This window comes from Ursus arctos, unplaced genomic scaffold (genome assembly GCF_023065955.2).
Source record: "Ursus arctos isolate Adak ecotype North America unplaced genomic scaffold, UrsArc2.0 scaffold_5, whole genome shotgun sequence".
Classification (NCBI taxonomy): domain Eukaryota; kingdom Metazoa; phylum Chordata; class Mammalia; order Carnivora; family Ursidae; genus Ursus; species Ursus arctos.
Window position 1 is genome coordinate 57,554,788 of NW_026623067.1, and position 19,752 is coordinate 57,574,539.

Genomic DNA, 19,752 nt, shown 5'->3' on the forward strand with positions numbered 1-19,752 from the left:
AACTCTTAGTTTTGTTGATCTTTTCTATTGTTTTCTTTATCTCTGTTCCATTTATTTCTGCTCTAGTCTTTATTATTTCCTTCCCTTTTTCTAACTTTGGCCTTACTCTGTTCTTCTTTTTCTACTTCCTTGAAGTATAAAGTTATGTTGTTTGATATATTTTCTTTATATATGTATGCTTATGACTATAAACTTTTCTCTTAGAACTGCTTTTGCTGGGAGGCCTAGGTGGCTTGGTTAAGTGTCTGCCTTTGGCTCAGGTCAAGATCCAGGGTTCTGGGATAAAGTCCTGCATCTGGCTCCTTGCTCAGCGAGGAGCCTGCTTCTCCCTCTGCCTGCTGCTCCCCCTGCTTCTGCTCATGCTCTCTCTCTCTCTCTCTGACAAATAAATAAATAAATTCTTAAAAAAAAAAAAAACTGCTTTTGCTGCATTCTACAACTTTGGAGATGTTGAATTTCCCTTTTCATTTGTGTTAAGATCTTTTTTATTTCTCTTTTGCTTTATTCTTTGATCCATTGGTTGTTCAGGAGTGTGTTGTTTAATTTCCGTGTACTTGTGAATTTTCCATCTTTCTTCCTATTACTGCTGTCTAGTTTCACCATTGTGATCAGAAAAGATACTTGATATAATTGCTATCTTGAATTTGTTAAGACTTATTTCATTTCATTGTCTAACATAGGATCTGTTGTAGAGAATTTTCTATATGTGCTTGAGAAGAATATGTATTCTGCCTCCATTGGATAGAATGTTTGTTAGGTCCATTTGCATTATAGTGTTGTTCAAGTTTACTTCTTCCTTATTGATTTTCTGTCTGGATGATCTATCCATTGTTAAGAGTGGGATGTTACAGTCCCCAACTATTATTGTATTGCTGTTTATTTCTCCTCTTAGTTCTGTTAGTATTTACATTATATATTTAAGTGCTTCAATGTTGGATGCATAAATATTTACAGTAATTGTATAACTTCTTAATGGATTGACCTTTTTATATTAATGTAATGAACTTCTTTTTCAGATCATTTTTAGTTTAAAGTCTATTTTGTCCAATGTAAGTATTGCTACCTTGCTTTATTTTGGTTACCATTCACTTGATATATCTTTTGCCATCTCTTCAACCTCAGTCTGTATGTGTCCTTAAAGCTAACGTGAATCTCTCGTAGGCAATATATTGTTGAATCTTGTTTTTTAATCTATTCTCCTATTGTCTTTTGATTAGAGAATGTAATCCACTTACATTTAAAGTAATTACTGATACATAAGGACATATTGTTGCCATTTTGATCATTGTTTTTTGACTGGTTTGTAGATTGTTTCTTTCTTCCCATCTTCCTATCTTCCTTTGTGATTTGATGACTTTTTATATTGGTATGCTTTAATTCCTTTTTCATAATCTATCAGATTTTTCCTCTGTGGTTACCATGAGTCTTACATACAGTATCTTATAACATCCTATTTTAAGCTGATAAAAATGACGTGACCAAAAGTTAAGTGTATGGGAAGTATTACTGCTACAAGTCTTTTATTTGATTAAAAATGAAAAGTTTAAGCTAGGCTCTCATTCAGAATAGAAGGAGAGACAAAAAGCTTCCAGGACAAACGGAAACTAAAAGAATTTGGGATCATTAAACCAGCCCTGCAAGAAACATTAAAAAGGATCCTTTAAGTGAAGAGAGAGCCCAAAAGTAACATAGACCAGAAAGGAACAGAGACAATATACAGAAAGAGTGACTTTACAGGTAATACAATGGCACTAAATGCATGTCTTTCGGTAGTTACTCTGAATGTAAATGGGCTAAATGCCCCAATTAAAAGACACAGGGTATCAGATTTGGATTTAAAAAAAAAGCAAGACACTTCCAGATTGAAAGTGAGGGGATAGAAAACCATTTATCATGGTAATGGACATCAGAAGAAAGCTGGGGTAGCAATCTTTATATCAGACAAACTAGATTTAAAACCAAAGACTGTAATAAGAGATGAGGAAGGACACTATATCATACTTAAAGAGTTTATCCAACAGGAAGATCTAACAATTGTAAATATTTATGCCCCTAACATGGGAGCAGCCAATTATATAAGCCAATTAATAACAAAATTAAAGAAACACAATGATAATACAATAATAGTAGGGGACTTAAACACCCCCCTCACTGCAATGGACAGATCATCCTAGCAGAAGATCAACAAGGAAACAGGGCTTTGAATGACACACTGGACCAGATGGACTTTAGATATATTCAGAACATTCCATCCTAAAGCAACAGAATACACATTCTTCTCGAGTGCACATAGATCACATCCTGGGTCACAAATCAGGTTTCAACCAGTACCAAAACTTTGGGATCATTCCCTGCATATTTTCAGAGCACAATGCTTTGAAACTGGAACTCAATCACAAGAAGAAATTTGGAAAGAACTCAAATACATGGAGGCTCAAGAGCTCCTACTAAAAAATGAATGGGTCAAACAGGAAATTAAATAATTTTAAAAATTCATGGAAACAAATGAAAATGAAAGCACAACTGTTCAAAATCTTTGGGATGCAGCAAAGGTGGCCCTAAGAGGGAAATATATAGCAATACAAGCCTTTCTCAAGAAACAAGAAAGGTCTCAAATATACAACCTAACCTTACACCTAAAGGAGCTGGAGAAAGAACAGCAAATAAAGCCTAAACCCAGCAGGAGACGAGAAATAATAAAGATTAGAGCAGAAATCAATGACATAGAAACCAAAAGAATAGAACAGATCAACGAAACTAGGAGCTGGTTCTTTGAAAGAATTAATAAGATTGATAAACCCCTGGCCAGACTTATCAAAAAGAAAAGAGAAAGGACCCAAATAAATAAAATCATGAATGAAATAGGAGAGGTCACAACCAACACTGAAGAAGTACAATTTTAAGAACATATAATGAGCAACTGTATGCCAACAAATTAGACAATCTAGAAGAAATGGATGCATTCCTAGAGACTTAGAAACTACCAAAACTGAAACAGGAAGAAATAGAAAACCTGAACAAACCCATAACCAGCAAGGAAATTAAAGTGGTAATCAAAAATCTCCCAACAAACAAGAGCCCAGGGCCAGATGGCTTCCCAGGGGAATTCTACCAAACTTTTAAAGAAGAATTAATACACATTCTTTTGCAGCTGTTTCAGAAAATAAAAATGGAAGGAAAAATTCCCCACTCTTTCTATGAGGCCAGCATTACCTTGATCCCAAAACCAGACAAAGACGCTACCAAAAAGGAGAATTACAGACCAATATCCTTGATGAACATGGATGCAAAAATTCTCACCAAGGTACTAGCCAATAGGATCCAACAAGTGCATTAAAAGGATTATTCACCACAGCCAAGTGGGATTTATTCCTGGGCTACAAGGGTGGTTCAACATCCGCAAATCAATCAGTGTGATACACTACATTAATAAAAGAAAGAACAAGAACCATATGATCCTCTCGATAGATACAGAAGAAGCATTTGACAAAGTACAGCATCCTTTCTTGACTAAAACTCTTCACAGTGTAGGGATAGAGGGAACATACATCAATATCATAAAAGCCATCTACGAAAAGCCCACAGCAAATATCATTCTCAATAGGGAAAAACTGAAAGCTTTTCCCCAAAGGTCAGGAACATGGAAGGGATGTCCACTCTCACCACTGTTTTTCAATATATAGTACTAGAAGTCCTAGCCTCAGACAACAACAATAACAACAGAAATAAAAGGTATCTGAATCAGCAAAGAAGAAGTCAAACTGTCACTCTTTGCAGATGACATGGTACTTTATGTAGAAAACCCAGAAGACTCCACCCCAGAATTGCTAGAACTCATATAGGAATTCAGCAAAATGGCAGGAATACAAAATCAATGCATAGAAATCAGTTGCATTTCTATACACTAACAATGAGACAGAAGAAAGAGAAATCAGGGATGCCTGGGTGGCGCAGTCGTTAAGCGTCTGCCTTCGGCTCAGGGTGTGATCCCAGCGTTCTGGGATCGAGCCCCACATCAGGCTCCTCCGCTAGGAGCCTGCTTCTTCCTCTCCCACTCCCCCTGCTTGTGTTCCCTCTCTCGCTGGCTGTCTCTGTCAAATAAATAAATAAAATCTTAAAAAAAAAAAAAAAGAAATCAAGGAGTTGATCCCATTTACATCCGCAACAAAAACCATAACATACCTAGGGATAAACCTAACCAAAGAGGCAAAGGATCTGTACTCAGAAAACTATAGGACACTCATGAAAGAAATTGAGGAAGACACAAAGAAATGGAAAAACATTTTATGCTCATGAACTGGAAGAACAAATGTTGTGAAAATGCTTATGCTACCTAGAGCAATCTATACATTCAATGCAATCCCTATCAAAATACCATCAAACTTTTTTCACAGAGCTGGAACAAATAATCCTAAAATTTGTATGGAACCAGAAAAGACCCCAAATAGCCAGAGGAATGTTGAAAAAGAAAATCAAAGCTGGTGGCATCACAATTCCAGACTTCAAGCTCTATTACAAAGCTCTAATCATCAAGAAAGTATGGTACTGGCACAAAAACAGACGTAGAGATCAATGGAACAGAATTGCGGACCCAGAAATGGACCTTCAATTCTATGGTTGCTAATCTTCGACACAGCAGGAAAGAATATCCAATGGAAAAAAGACAGTCTCTTCAACAAATGGTGTTGTGAAAATTTGACAGCCACATGCAGAAGAATGAAACTGGACTGTTTTCTTACACCATACACAAAAAAAGACTCAAAATGAATGAAAGACCGAAATGTGAGACAGGAATTCATCAAAATCCTGGAGGAGGACACAGGCAGCAACCTCTTTGACCTCGGCTGCAGCAACTTCTTGCTATACATGTCTCCAAAGGCAAGGGAAACAGGTGAAAATGAACTATTGGGACTTCATAAAGATAAAAAGCTTTTGCACAGCAAAGGAAACAGTCAACAAAACCAAAAGACAACTGACAGAATGGGAGAAGATAGTTGCAAATGTCCTATCAGATAAAGAGCTAGTATCCAAAATCTGTAAAGAACTTTCAGACTCAACACCCAAAGAACAAATAATCCAATCAAGAAATGGGCAGAAGACATGAACAGACATTTCTCCAAAGAAGACCTACAAATGGCCAACAGATACGTGAAAAAATGCTCAACATCAGTCAGCATCAGGGAAGTAAAATAAAAACTGCAATGAGATACCACCTCTGGTTAGAATGGCTAAAATGAACAAGTTAATAAAGGACAGATGTTGGCAAGGATGCAGAGAAAGGGGAACCCTCTTACACTGTTGGTGGGAATGCAAGCTGGTGCAGCCACTCTGAAAAACAGTATGGAGGTTCCTCAGAAGGCTGAAAGTAGAGCTACCCTATGACCTAGCAATTGCACTACTGGGTATTTACCCCAGAGATACAAATGTAGTGATCTGAAGGGGTGCCTTCACCCCAATGTTTATAGCAGCAATGTTCACAATAGCCAAACTATGGAAAGACCCCAGATGTCCATCGACAGATGAATGGATAAAAAAAATGTAGTGTGTATTTTTGTATACACACACACACACACACACACACACACACACAATGGAATACTACTCAGCCATCAAAAAAGAAAGCTTGCCATTTGCAACGATGTGGATGGAACTAGAGGGTATTATACTAAGCAAAATAAGTCAATCAGAGAAAGACCATTATCATATGAATTTATTCATATGTGGAATTTAAGAAACAGAGGATCATAAGAGAAGAAAGGAAAAAATAAAGATGAAATCAGAGAGGGAGACAAACCATAAGAGACTCATAATCATAGGAAACAAACTGAAGGTTGCTGGAGGAAGGGGGTAAGGAGATGGGGTAACTGGGTGATGGACATTAAGGAGGGCATGTGATGTAATGAGCACCAGGTATTATATAAGACTGATGAATCACTGACCTCTACCTCTGAAACTAATAATAAAAATAAATAATTTTACCATTTTGAAAGAAGGGGGGAAAAAGCTTCAGAAAGACATCAGACCAAGTTATGCAAATTAACTGTATAGTTCTTTAAGGTCAGTATTAATAAACAACCCCCCACAGGCATATTTTGCATAGTCTTACTATTCTGATTAATTGCAAAGTATTTTCAAGTAAAAAATTAGCTCAAATTTGATGTATAGAGATGACTTAGTACGGAGAAACATAGTTTCCTTATCTATATAGACATAAAATATAAGAACACCTTTGTGTGTAATGAACACATATTCAGTTAAGATATACAAGCTAACGTGATTTTAAACCAATGTGAATTTTTGTGCTTGGGCTGTGAAGTAACGATAATAGGTATGTATTAAAGAAACTTTGATATAGTGCCTTTATAATAACCTAGTCCATAAATTTAAAAAGTAAAAATGAAAAATAGAAATGAATAAACTCTCTGGAGTGCCTGATTGGCTCATTTCGAAGAGTGTGTAACTCGATTTCACGATTATGAGTTCGAAGCCCATATTGGGTGTAGAAACAACTTAAACTTAAAAAAAAGAAGAGTTTAAATTCTGACATGCAAGGTGCAGTTATCACACCTGAACTGAAGAAAGTAGACACTAATCAATAGATCTATTGGATTTTTGGTTATGCATGAAATGAAGAGAAAAAGAGGATAGTTCTTTTCCATATTTTATTTGATTTTGTCTTCTATTAGTTTATAACCCCTACACAAGCGTTCTATTAGCCTTAGGATGCATTCCAACTCTTAACATGGCTGTGAGGTCCTCCTAGCCCCTGTCCTCCTGTCACTTTCACTTTTTGGTAATTCCTGTTAGATTCTCAGGTCACTTCTTCAGGGAGGTTCTTTCGTGACCTCCTAAAGGAGTAAGTTTAATGTCCCCCCAGCCCTTGTATTCTACCATAGTCGTTCTCCTACCATAGTGCTGCTATCTGGGGTGGGGGTGGGGGATCCTAGAATTGGTGAAGTGCTATTGGTATTTAGTCGGTGGGGCTGAGGGATTCTAGATGTTCACCATTAAGAATTATCTTAAGCCCTGAATGACTTTCGACTGTCCCCCACTAGATGGTCACATAGATGGAAAAATGTCAGCCTAGAGCCTCACATAATTTTACATATACACATGGAATTTTTTGCAGGATTTTAATTAAATGTTGAGTTTTCCAGGAATAAAACTATTGTACTATTGAAGGAAGAGCATGCCTTGTTTTCTTTGGAGTTGTTCACCATTTTGGGAAATTATGTCAATGACAGCAACATTTATCACATTCTTATAATTCACCGTATAGGTGGAAACATCTGACTCCTCAGTAAATATTTTTTTGAATGTAATTGAAATTAGAAGGGAAAAAAAGCGCTGAACCAAAGGGGGGTAAAGCACGTTTCTCTTTCCTGGCAGAATATATTTGTGTTCCTCTTTCTTCCTGTTGCACCTTATTCATATTCTTCATTCATAGACCACACATCTGTCTCTCTCATTAATGAGAGCTTAGTGCGGGCAAGAACAATATTTTACTTACCTTTAAATCTTTGTTGCTCATGCAGCACATGGTAGTTGCTCTCAGTTGAGTTAATTGCAACAGCAATAGTATTTATTCAACAAATATTTATTGTATCAGACTCTGCTAGGCAAAGAGGGCAAAAGACACTGTCCTTCTTCTCAAGGAACACATGATCTATTGCTAAGACAGACCTGGAAATAATTATGATATAATATGATAGTTTCCGAAATGGCAATAGCTATAAACTTTAGATCTGTAATGAAAAAAACATGTAAGTCTTATGGGGAGGTCCTGGAATAATATCATAGAAGAAAAATAGTATCCAGTATCAATCATAGTGCCAAGGAAGACTCTCAATAAATATTTAGAAATTGAATAGATGAGCATAGCTCTGAAGAGTGTAAAGGAGTTTGCCAAATTGTCAGATGTAAAAAGAACATTCCAGTCAGGAAATCCTATTCAGAGGCTCAGAGCTATGAGAAGCTCAGTTGGTACTGGTGGAGCATAAAGTTTTGAAGTTAAGTCGTAAGAGAGAAAGCTGTTCCTACAGGTGATGGACCAGATCATGAATGGCCTCTTCTGTGAAAAAGAAGTTAGATTTTATCTTGCAGGCAGTAGAAAAGCAATGATGTGACAATTAAAACTACTGTATTTCAGGGGCACCTGGGTGGCTCAGTCAGTTAATCATCTGCCTTCTGCTCAGGTCATGATCTTGGGCTCCCTGCTGAGCAGGGAGTCTGCTTCTCCCTTGCCCTCTGCTCCTCCCCCTGCTCGTTCTCTCTCTCTCTCTCTCTCTCTCTCACTCTCAAATCAGTAAATTTAAAAAAACAAGCAAACCTGTATTTCAAATCATACCGTATGCCAGGGAGGTACGTATAATCCTACTACAGAGTTGATATAGTTTCATTTTATTGTTGAGAAACTGAAGCTCAGTGAGATAATTAACTTGCCCAGGTTTTCACAGCTACTAAGTGGAAGAACTAGGATTTAAACTTAGGTTGGTTGAGTCCAGACCTCCCATCTGCTTTTTAAACTATATTTTACAGCCCCTCCATCAGGGAAGAAACTAGATTTATTTTTACTTTTCCCAACCAGTGTCTACCTCACATGATTTTCAGCTCTGGCAAATTCAAAATTTTATGTACTTTTAAGTTCTTAACATAAGTTTGGGAGTCTTTCGTTTGCTGAAGGCCCCAAATGGTATCTTACAGTAACTTAGCAGGCTACTTTCTATTCTGGTGTCATCTTCTATCTAGCTAGTTCAAATAACTGCCTTGGCTAATGAAGTGCCTTTGGTTGGTTGGGGGGGGGGGTGTTCACCATGGAATGCCATGGCCCAATCAGCATGATTTGCACCCTCTAAAAGACAGAAATTTGAAGTACTACTTCCCTTTTTTGAAACGTTTAGATCTTAGTCTTCAACATGTATAAAGAATAGTAATTAAGAACATCCAGTGTTAATCTTGGTATTCTATTTATTATGGATGAAGTTTACTATTTAAATAATGAGTTCTGCCTCAGAATTCTGGTGTCCTTGTTTAGCTTGAAGGACTTCAGGTGTTATCTAGATTTGTGATCCCTCTGGCTACGGTAGCAGAAGATTCTTCCTAATTTCAATGTCTATTAAAGTGTGGTAAGTTCTGGAGATAGGGGTTGGGATTGTACAACAATGAGAGTGTACTTAATACCATTAAACTGTACACTTTAAATGGTTAAAATGCTAAATTTTATATTATGTATGTTTTACCACAACAAGAAAAATGTGGTATAGAAGTTCAGAATGACCTGAGATCTCTTATCAAGCAGTTACCAAATATTTTTGAGACTCTTTTGTTCCCAATAACTTTAGTTGGGTGTAAGGGAAAGGTTTATCTTCGTTCTACCTATCCTGTCATCCTAGGCTGATCAAATTAAATGTTCTTAATACTAAACTGTTAAAAAAAAAAAAGAATTCTACCTTCTTGGGTGCAGGGATAAAGACAGAAGCATGATAATGGTATTATTATGGGGCACTTATCCTCAGGATGGATGTGATGAAGATGCTTTTTGGACTGGCTGCTATTGGCCCCAACTTCACTTTATTCAAAAGGGCAAGCTAACGCTAACGCCTTATGCTATCCAAATATCACCTCCACAGGTGTGATTGCATGGTAACAGCTCCCAACTCATAACTAAAGTTCAGATTTTTAGGTTCCCTCCTCTTAACCTTCCCCTGCTCCCCATCCCAGTATCAGGAGCAATTAAATGTTCACCCATTAGATTCACAAAAATTAAAAGAATGTGCTGGTGAAGATAGGGGAAACATTGATATTGTTGGCAAGTGTGAATTGCATAACTGCTTTTAGAAAGTAATGTAATAACTTAGAAATTTTTAGTGTACATACTTTTGATCTAATAATCCCACTGGGTTGCCACTACTGTGTGGACATTAGTACAAGAATTTTTGTGTGTGTGTTGTTTATTGTGGTTAAAAAAAAAAAAGAGGGGCGCCTGGGTGGCTCAGTCAGTTAAGCATCCGCTTTCAGCTCAGGTCATGATGGGGGTCTTGGGATCGAGCTGCATCAAGCTCCCTGCTCAGCGGGAACCCTGCTTCTCCCTCTCCCACTCCCCCTGCTGGTGTTTCCTCTCGCTGTGTCTCTCTCTGTCCAATAAATACATAAAATCTTTAAAAAAGAAAAAAGAAAAAAAATTAGAAGTATCCTGGAAGCCAGTCAAGAAGTGGTTGAACAAATTATGTTCTCTCCATTCTAAAGACCTATATGCAGCCATTAAAAAATGAGTAAAATCTACATGCTGGCCAGGAATGATGGTATATTATCTGTTTAAAAGTTGTACCATTAATAATTTGTAGTATGATCTTAAAACAAACAAAAACAAAACATAACCAGAACTATATGTATGTTTGAGAATAGAGAAAGGTGTAGCAGGATTCATATCAATCTTAAAATGGTTTCTGTCGTGGACATAAGCTTGGAGATAGGATTGAATTAACTTTATGTGTAGAGCCATGTTGTTTGATTTGTTATAATTTTTCTAATTTTTAACAAGTTTCTGAAGTAAGAAGAAGGAAGAAATCTATAGTGATAGAAATTAATAATAAGGATTACTTTGGATGACTGGGAAATGGGTATAGTGGAAACCTTGATACTAGTAATGATCTATATTTTGATGTGGGCATTGGTTACACAGGCATCTTCAGTTTGTAATAACCCATTTAGTTGTATGCCTGTGATTTGTATAGGTTATGTATATATCAAAGTGTATTAAAATTATGTCATAGCAATAAAAGGAATATGATCATGTTTTTTAAAAAATACTTTCAATAAATACTTAATGATATATGAAAGTTGGCAAAAAAAAACCCCAGAACAATCCCATTATTATAAAATATAATGTACATATAAGCACACAGAATGAAGACTGGAATAAAAACACTACAATGTTAAGATATCGTGTCTAGGTGATTATTGTTTTTGTCTTTGGGTTTTCACTTTGGGTGGTTTAGAAGTCTGTAGGAGGTGGTGAGCAAAGCTGTATTACAGGATAATAACCAGAAAAGGGTGAAGAAGAGAGAGGAAAGGTTTTTTGGGTTTTTTTTAAAGGAAAGAAAAACAAAGGTAACTAGAGACATGCGGTAAGGTCAGGTAATTTTAACCCCTGCTAGGAAGGGACTCCTACTAGGAAGGGACTAATTTCATCTGTCAAACCATCATGTAGTAATAAAGCCATATGAAATATTCTTTTATCATACTGTTTGGTTTTTACAAATAATTCATGCTTGATTCCTAAGTTTTGTTTTTGTTTAAGCATTAGTTTTAATGAAACTGTGTCTTGATATAATAGTTTCAACTGATTGTAGCAGATGCAACTCTTAGTAGCTTAAGAAACCTGTACTCCGCCCAGTCTTCGCTAATTAACTGTGGTAATTTGCTCAGATCTTTTTGAGCCATAGTTGGCACATGGGGGCAATAATACCTCCCCAGGCTGGCTTGAGAATGAAATGAGAAAATGTATGTGAGAACACTTTTATGGAATTAAACACGATCCACTTATAAAATTACGTTATTTTTCTTGTTTTTCCTTCACCCCAAAGTCTTTAGTTGTTAAATGTGGTTATTTCAGATGGAATTCATTTCACTTGAGTTCAGAAGTTTAAGTGTATAAAAGAATGCAGTTTTTTCAATCACGTTCTGCAAATGTAAATGCAACATTTAGTGTTTATCGAGGTGTGGGTTGTGATTACATTTTTAGTTTTTTAGACCAAATATTAGTGCTATGTATATCAAATTGAAACGTAAACTTTTTAATTTTTTCTATGTATTGTTGAGTTGTCGGGAATTATCAGGCTTTTTTCCCTATTCCAGTCATTCTTCATTATTCACCATGTTAACTTAATGACTAATACCCCAAATCAGATCTCTTCAGGGGTTTCGCAGGGGTTTCGACAAGAACTCGACTTCTGAGGAGTCGTTAGTTAAATCAGTAATAATCTGGACAGAACTCTAGTTGGGTTGGGTTGGAGAAAACTGCGTGGCACTAGGACCCAGGGGGCTCCCGTGAGCGGATCTAGGGGCCAGATTGCAAATTCGCGGTGACTCAGTCTGGTCGGCTCCTTGCGCTCGGCGGCCGCGGCGGCAGCAGCAGCAGACGTTGGCGGCCGAGCTGCTAGGATCAGTTCCCCCGGGTTTCGCCGTCCGAGACTTCTTTCGGGGCACCCCCAAGCAGGTCCGAGGCGTCTGGGGAGCATAGGGGTCGTTCTGGCGGGGAAAGGGGGGTTGCTCGGCGCGGGAAGCCCTCGGGCCTGTGCACGGGGAGTAACATTTGCTCCGTCTCTTCCTGTGTCTGGCTTTATTTGCAGCAAACCAAGATGGAGTATGAGTGGAAACCTGACGAGCAAGGGCTTCAGCAAATCCTGCAGCTGCTGAAGGAGTCCCAGTCCCCAGACACCACCATCCAGAGAACCGTGCAACAAGTATCCTTTCCGAGGCCTTGCCGCCCTCCGCGCAGCTCGCCCCGCGCGGGGCCCGCTCCCGGCGGCCGGGTGGCTCCCGCCGCCCCTCCCCCTCCTCCCGCTCCCCGGATCCCTCCGCCCTCCGCCCGCCCGCGGGGAGAGGCCCGCCCGCCGCCGCAGCTCCTGCCCGGCGCCTCGCGCACGCGGCCCTCGAGCCCGGGTCCGGGGTGCCGCCGCGGCCGCCGGCTTCCGGCCCGCGGGAGGCGGGGGCTCCCGGCCGCCGCCCGCGATCGCGACATGTGCGCCCGCCGGGCCGCCACGTCCCCGCTCGCCCACCGCTGACCTGCCCCTGGGGTGGAGAGCGGCGCGGGCGGGCGGGCGCGGCCCGGGTGCGGCGCGGACCCCGGCCCCACACAATGCGCGGCAGGCCAAGGGGGCGGCGGGCCGAGCGAGAGTCCGGGTGGAGGGCGCTGTGTGCGAGACGGAGCTCACCAGCCGAGCGTCCGGCCAGAAATGGGGTGGAGCTGGCGCGGGGTTTAAACTGCCGACCCTTTGGGCCTGGGGTTTCTTCGAGACCCCGGCCATAAAAGTGCTGGAGACCTACAAGTGGGGGGTCTCAGGCCTCTCACCCCGAGGCTGCTCTTGCTCACACCTGTTGCAAGCTTCCTGGCTTCCGAGTGAAATAGTCTTTTTGGCTCAAAGGCTGACTGCTCAGTTATTCCGTGTTTACCGAGTTTGCTAGGGTAGCGGTCGTATTGCTACGGTTTTAGAGACCGAAAAGGTTAAAAGAAGCACTAAAACCTCTGGTGCCCTGAACGGTGGATAAATAAAAGTTCTTACTGGATACGGTTAAGGAGACAAATTCACTCACCCAGTCATAATTGAGCTTTTTATCCCTGTTACTTTGAGGCTAAAGAATTCCTTAAAAAAAAAAAAAAAGCCTTAAAAGTCTGCTGTTTTTGCAGAAACAATTTGATTCTTAGTGAAGAGCAAAACTGTAGAATTTGGTAAATAAGCTCTTTAGTTTGGCCTTATTTGAATATAATACACTGTAAAGGTGAAGTTAAATACAATTCCGTGAGAAAGTGGTAAATAAGTTCTGAAGTCGAAGAAGTACTGCATTGCTCTAAGTTAAAACTTTAAATAGGTGAGGAAGTACATAGCTTCGTAGTTAATACACTGCTCATTTAAAACGGGAGGGGATAATGCTGCTAGTACTGAGGTAAGAATAGTAGCTTTGGGGTGTGTGGAACCTTGTATCTGACACCTTGCTGTAGCCCAGTCTTACTTTGTGTTACCAAAGCTGTAGGAATGATAGAAGTTGATATTTAGTGAATTACAGGTAATTGTATGACACAGTTATTTAAGTTAGCCAAGCCCATAACCACCTTGTAATTTTTTCTATAGCACTGTATATCATTATTTCCTGTTTTGGTACGTATTTATTCAATTAAATACCTTTTATATGCCTGGTACTGTGCTTGGGCTGACAATCAATTTTACAGTTTATTCTGTGTGCCTGGAGCATAGTATGCCTCTGCGTAAGGAACAAATTAAATTTCAGTAGGCGAAGAGTATTTAAAAATACACACTGCTTTTATATTTTTGAAGTGCCTGATGATGGATGACTTTGTTCTCTTGTGTGTTGTTAGGAATTTATTTTATTGTTGTTTTTGTATAGGCTTGAGCACCTTTTGCAACACTATTAGTAATGTGGATAGATGGCCCGGGTTGTAAGAAAGTAAATCTTACCAGAAAGTATTCATTAAAAATTAGCACATCAGCTTGTTAATATTGGCCATTCACTAAAGAAACCACTGGGTTTTTCTTGGTCAAAGAAAGTAGACTTTGGAAATTTTCTAGAGAACATCTTTCGCTAGTTCATTTACGTTCTGACCACTATTGAGGGTATTCTAGTATGAAATAAATAACTAATGCAACGTACCTAGAGTTCGTACTGTGGGTTTAATTTTAAAAAAGTATTTAGATCTCAGTAAAAACATTTGAATATCTCTATTTAATAAAACACAATATTAGAATATTAGAGGTTAAGAGGGTGTGAAGAAAGATATAATAGAACATTATGGTACTGTTGACTGCCAACAGAATGAAATACCTGCAAAATTAAGTCACTAGAAATGTTAGATCTTGGGGAGGGGGGTCAGTCGTAGAACTATTGCAATTCAGTAGTTTCATTACTGATCTTATGTAATATAAGACTTGATACATAGACTTGTGTATAAGTGACATTTTATAGTCAGTTTTTGAACTCTGTAGAACAAACGAGTCTTGTAAAAGCACTTTTATAAAGTTAATTTCTCTAAATGATTTTTAAAGACCTCTTTTCATTTCTTTGGAATGCTTTTCATTTTTGTCATTATTTTTATACCTGAATACCCTTCTGATTAATGTTTTTAAAGTTCAAATAAATCAAAAATTCGGTTTTGAAAGGGGTTTAGGGTTTTTTTTGCTATGTTGAGCATTCTGAAGGTGGAACTTGGCTTATGTTGTAATGAATATAGTTGATGTAAAGTATTAAGTTTAATATTTCAGCCATTAAGCACCTAAGAGATTTAACATAATCATTAGTGTGTTCTTGGAATAGTGTATTGATGGTTTTAATAAGATAACTTTATTCTTCTTAAGAAAAAAATGCAAGATTAAAAACATCACAAAAGGGATTCTTGATTTTAGATTAAAAATGCTTAATTTTTTCCTTAGATTACATTGAGAAGTTTCCTTAACTACTGTTTGTTCTAGAAACTGGAACAACTCAATCAATATCCAGATTTTAACAACTACCTGATTTTTGTTCTTACAAAATTAAAATCTGAAGGTAAGTAAGGTTTATATTGATAAAACAACTTGGAAACCTATTAAAACCTATTAAAATAGGCTGAGAGTTAACTCTCATTTCAAAGGTTTGCATTTTATAGTAACCATTGCTTTACATATGGAATGAGCAGAGACTTATGTTTAAGTATTTAGATGATTAATAAGCATTAGGTTATTAATTGCGTGTTCTATAACAAATTCCCTCATATTTTGTGAATGAAAAGAGTGTTGCAAAGTCGGCTTTGGTGTTTTGCTTGAATTCTTGTGCATGAATGTCCTAAAGATTGGTTTAATACACAGATTGAATGTAGGATTTACTAATTAAGTATATGTGGGTTCAGAGTAAGCAATTCAAAGTTCATATAACCAAAATGAAAAATCACTTATAGTCCTGTCACCCAGAGAGAATTATTATTATTACTCTTGATTAATTCTCCAGTCTTCTATGGCTATATACTATTTTAAAATTTAACTAAAATATGGAATCATTCTCTTCGTAAACTTTTGTGATTTTTTTTTTTAACTTCTAACAGTATACTGAACAGTATAATGAAATTTTTTTTTCATTAACCGTTCTGCAATAGTCTTAAATTATTTTTATGGCGCTTCAAAGCCTGAAAACTAGTTTTATTTATTTATTTTTAAACTAATTTTATTTTTTAAATGGTGTGGTCATTTGTTTCTAATACAGGTCACGTGTCCCAGTAGACTTCATTCATTTCACAAATATTTGTTGAGCACCACTTCATTTCCAGGCTCAGGGGAAATAAAGTAAACAAAATAAGAATCTCTGTCCTCATGGAACTTACATTATAGTGAGAGGTGTTCTTCATAGAGTTATTTGAGTATTGAAGATTCCCTTCCTGGAACATTGTCAGACACACAAAAAGCACTAAAATGCTATTGAGTACCAGGTTGGCCTCTAAATGAAAGCATTATACCCTGTTCAGTGATTAGTGTTTCAGAAGCCATAGAGCAATTAGTTAAAAAAAGAAAAAACACAAGGGCACTTGGAGTTGGGAAGCAAGTTTTAGACATTGACAGATTCACCTGTCTTGCTTTTTTCAGCTATATAATGCCTGTGTTAGACTACAAGACCATCTGTAAGGGTTCATCTCCAAGGCTCTAGGGGGTTGTGGCCTTAATGTGTAATAAAAATCTCACTAATCTTTTTTTCTTAAGAGTTACTCGTTTATTTTATTTTATTTTTTTTAAGATTTTATTTATTTATTTGTCAGACAGCCAGCGAGAGAGGGAACACAAGCAGGGTGAATGGGAGAGGAAGAAGCAGGCTCCCAGCGGAGGAGCCCGATGTGGGACTCAATCCCGCAACGCCGGGATCACGCCCTGAGCCTAAGGCAGACCCTTAACGACTGCGCTACCCAGGCGCCCCAGTAAATGAATTTTTCTAAACTAATTATTTTACTTGAAAATTTTAAACTTATTTTCCACTCGGTCATGTCAGTGTACACATCCTAAATTCCAAATATTAAAGGTTGTTAGAATATTATACTCTTTCTTGAAGCTTTTTTGGGGATGTAAGAATAAGAAGTATTTTTTAAAAGCGAACATAGGGGCGCCTGGGTGGCTCAGTCATTGAGCGTCTGGCTGCGGCTCAGGGCGTGATCCCGGTGTGCTGGGATCGAGCCCCACATCAGGCTCCTCCACTGGGAGCCTGCTTCTTCCCCTCCCACTCCCCCTGCTTGTGTTCCCTCTCTCACTGGCTGTCTCTCTCTGTCAAATAAATAAATAAATAATCTTTAAAAAAATAAAATAAAAGCGAGCGTAGAATTCAAATAGCAAGAGAGGTTGGGGTGTAACTACCTCCGATTCATTAGTCACCATTTCTCAAAGGACGTAGTAGGAGCTTAACATTTGTGTAACAGTTAATATTTCTTCTTGTGTCTTATTTGGGATACGAGTTTACTGTGTCTAGTTTTCCATTTAAAAAAAAGAACTGGCATTGGGGTCATCGTATTAATGAAGGAACATAAATGACATCTTTACATAGAAAGGCTTATTTAGTAATCTGTTCACCATCCTCTTGTGAATTTGTTTACACTGAATCATGGAGTAAAATTTTAGATCTGGAAGAGACCTCAGAGATAAGCTCATCTAACAGCAAATTGAGGTCCAATAAAGTAAAGCCTTAATGTTTTTTTAAAAAGTAAATGGTTGGGGCGCCTGGGTGGCACAGCGGTTAAGCGTTTGCCTTCGGCTCAGGGCGTGATCCTGGCGTTATGGGATCGAGCCCCACATCAGGCTCTTCCGCTATGAGCCTGCTTCTTCCTCTCCCACTCCCCCTGCTTGTGTTCCCTCTCTCACTGGCTGTCTCTATTTCTGTCGAATAAATAAATAAAATCTTTAAAAAAAATAAAATAAAATAAAAAGTAAATGGTTGATTGGTGGCTCTTTGGATTTAGGACAGGATATGTTTTACCTTAACTAAAGTAAATATTTTAATATAAAATACTTTTTAATATTAAACCATTTCTTCTTTGTATTGTGACTTATTAAAACTCATCTTACAACATTTATTATAAAAACAGTAGTGATTATTTGTTATAAACAAATACATGCCATTTAGAATAAAATTATGACTTAATTATTAAGGGCTAACTTAGACAAAAGGATTATTGCTTGAAGAAGTTAAATATCTGGCTGTTCATTTATTTTATGGCCATTTTTAAACTTGCGAGAGAATTTAGAACTGTTTTTGTTTCATTGTAAGTTATTCATTGGAATGGGTTGTAATTGAAACCAGAAAGAAGTTTTTAAACAGTGACATAAAAGGTTTGAGCGTATATTGCTGTGATGGCCTGAACGGGGTTCCGTGCAGAGAAACTGCTACCCTTTTGCCCCTCGGTGTGCGTCACCCTGGACTGTTCAGTGCCAATCAGACTGTGGGAGCATACTGCAAACCAGAACAAGCTCAGAGTATTCTGTTTAAGTAGCGTTTGTAAAATGCTGTAGTGCTGTAATAGCATATTCTGTTTAGCACCCCAGCTCTTCATGTCATCCAGTCTTTTGCGGGGGATGGTGCTGTAGCGTGCATCAAAGTTTAGGCTGGAGCCAGACTCCCGAGGTTCATATTTTGGCTTCCCCACTTAATAGCTTTGTGTGACTTTGGCAAAGCCCTCAGTTTCTTCATTTGTGCAGTGGGGATAATAACTCCTGTCTCATGAGGTTGTGAGGATTAAAAGCACAGTATTTGGAATGCACTTAGCAGTGTTTAGTACCTAATAAGCATTCAGAAGATATTAACTATTGTTAATACTGGTGGTGATGTCAATTGGTAAGGCATCAGTTACATTCTACTAGTATTAAATTCTTCTTAAAAAATTATTAACATCCATCTATGGACTAAACTTTTTTATGTAAATTCTTTTTTTAACTTGTGGAAATTTTAAAACTTTTACTTTTTTTTTTTTTTTTTTTAGCTCAGAGCCAAGTGAAAAACATGATATAAATGAACGTCAGTTATTTGTATGTGAAGGTGATCCCATATATTCTTTGTCCACTTAATTTTTTCATAGGATATTTTTAGTGACTAATACTTTCAGATCTGTAATTTGATGTTTATATCAGGTTCCAATAAAGCTTGAGTACAGTGGCCATATATAAACTAAATTAACTCTTAAACTAAGTCAGTGGTTCTCAACCAGGTGCAATTTGGTCCCCCCACCTTGCCACCCATGCCACCCCTCCAACAGTCCAGATGTTATCTGGAAACATTGTCAAAGCTTGGGAAGGTGATACTGGCATCTATAGCCAGTGAGACTGCAAAACATCATAGGATGCACAGGACAACACCCAACAAAGAATTATGTGCCCCAGAATGTCAATAATGCCAAGGTTGAGAAACTCTGAACTACAAATCATGGAGCTAATCTTTCGATAATCATTTATGATACTTTTTTTTCCTTTTTCCTGGTTATAGCAAAATTACTGGAATGTTGCAATCAATTTTCAAATATAAGTATTTTAAAAGTTACTGTTCTTATATATTTTGAAATGAAAACTACTTTTAAAGTCAGTAATACTGTTTTATTACAGACGAACCCACAAGATCATTAAGTGGTCTCATTTTGAAGAATAACGTGAAAGCACATTTTCAGAACTTCCCAAATGGTGTGACAGACTTTATTAAGAGTGAATGTTTAAACAATATTGGTGACTCCTCTCCTTTGATTAGAGCCACTGTAGGTAAGTTATATTTTTATAGTAGTGTTGCTTATCTGGTTTGTAACTGGGTATTTTGAGATGATAGACTATTCTCATAGGAATTTTTGTCATGCATTTCATGAATTGTGAGTGAGGAGGGGAGTTTTTCATTGCCACTTTCAAATGCTTTGGAAATAATGTTCATTATTATAGTAAAATCCCTTAATTAGTGAGACCAGAGTCACTGGTAGTTGTTTAATCAACATTCATTAAAGTGGGGCATTAACAAATGATATTAATTTAAGACTAC

At 37.8% G+C, this 19,752-nt stretch overlaps 1 protein-coding gene across 3 annotated transcripts in view; it reads left to right on the forward strand.

The window, feature by feature from the left end:
* Window positions 1-19,752, forward strand: part of TNPO1 (transportin 1) — an 89,376-nt gene that overhangs the window by 21,612 nt on the left and 48,012 nt on the right. For 2 of the 3 annotated variants that reach the window (XM_026498810.4, XM_057307443.1), the window contains exons 2-4: window positions 12,351-12,464; window positions 15,204-15,279; window positions 19,335-19,484. In XM_026498810.4, the coding sequence (XP_026354595.1) occupies window positions 12,351-12,464; window positions 15,204-15,279; window positions 19,335-19,484 (340 nt within the window). Of the gene's footprint in view, window positions 1-12,055; window positions 12,218-12,350; window positions 12,465-15,203; window positions 15,280-19,334; window positions 19,485-19,752 lie in introns of those variants that run through there. The other variant, XM_026498811.4, reaches the window with a different exon arrangement.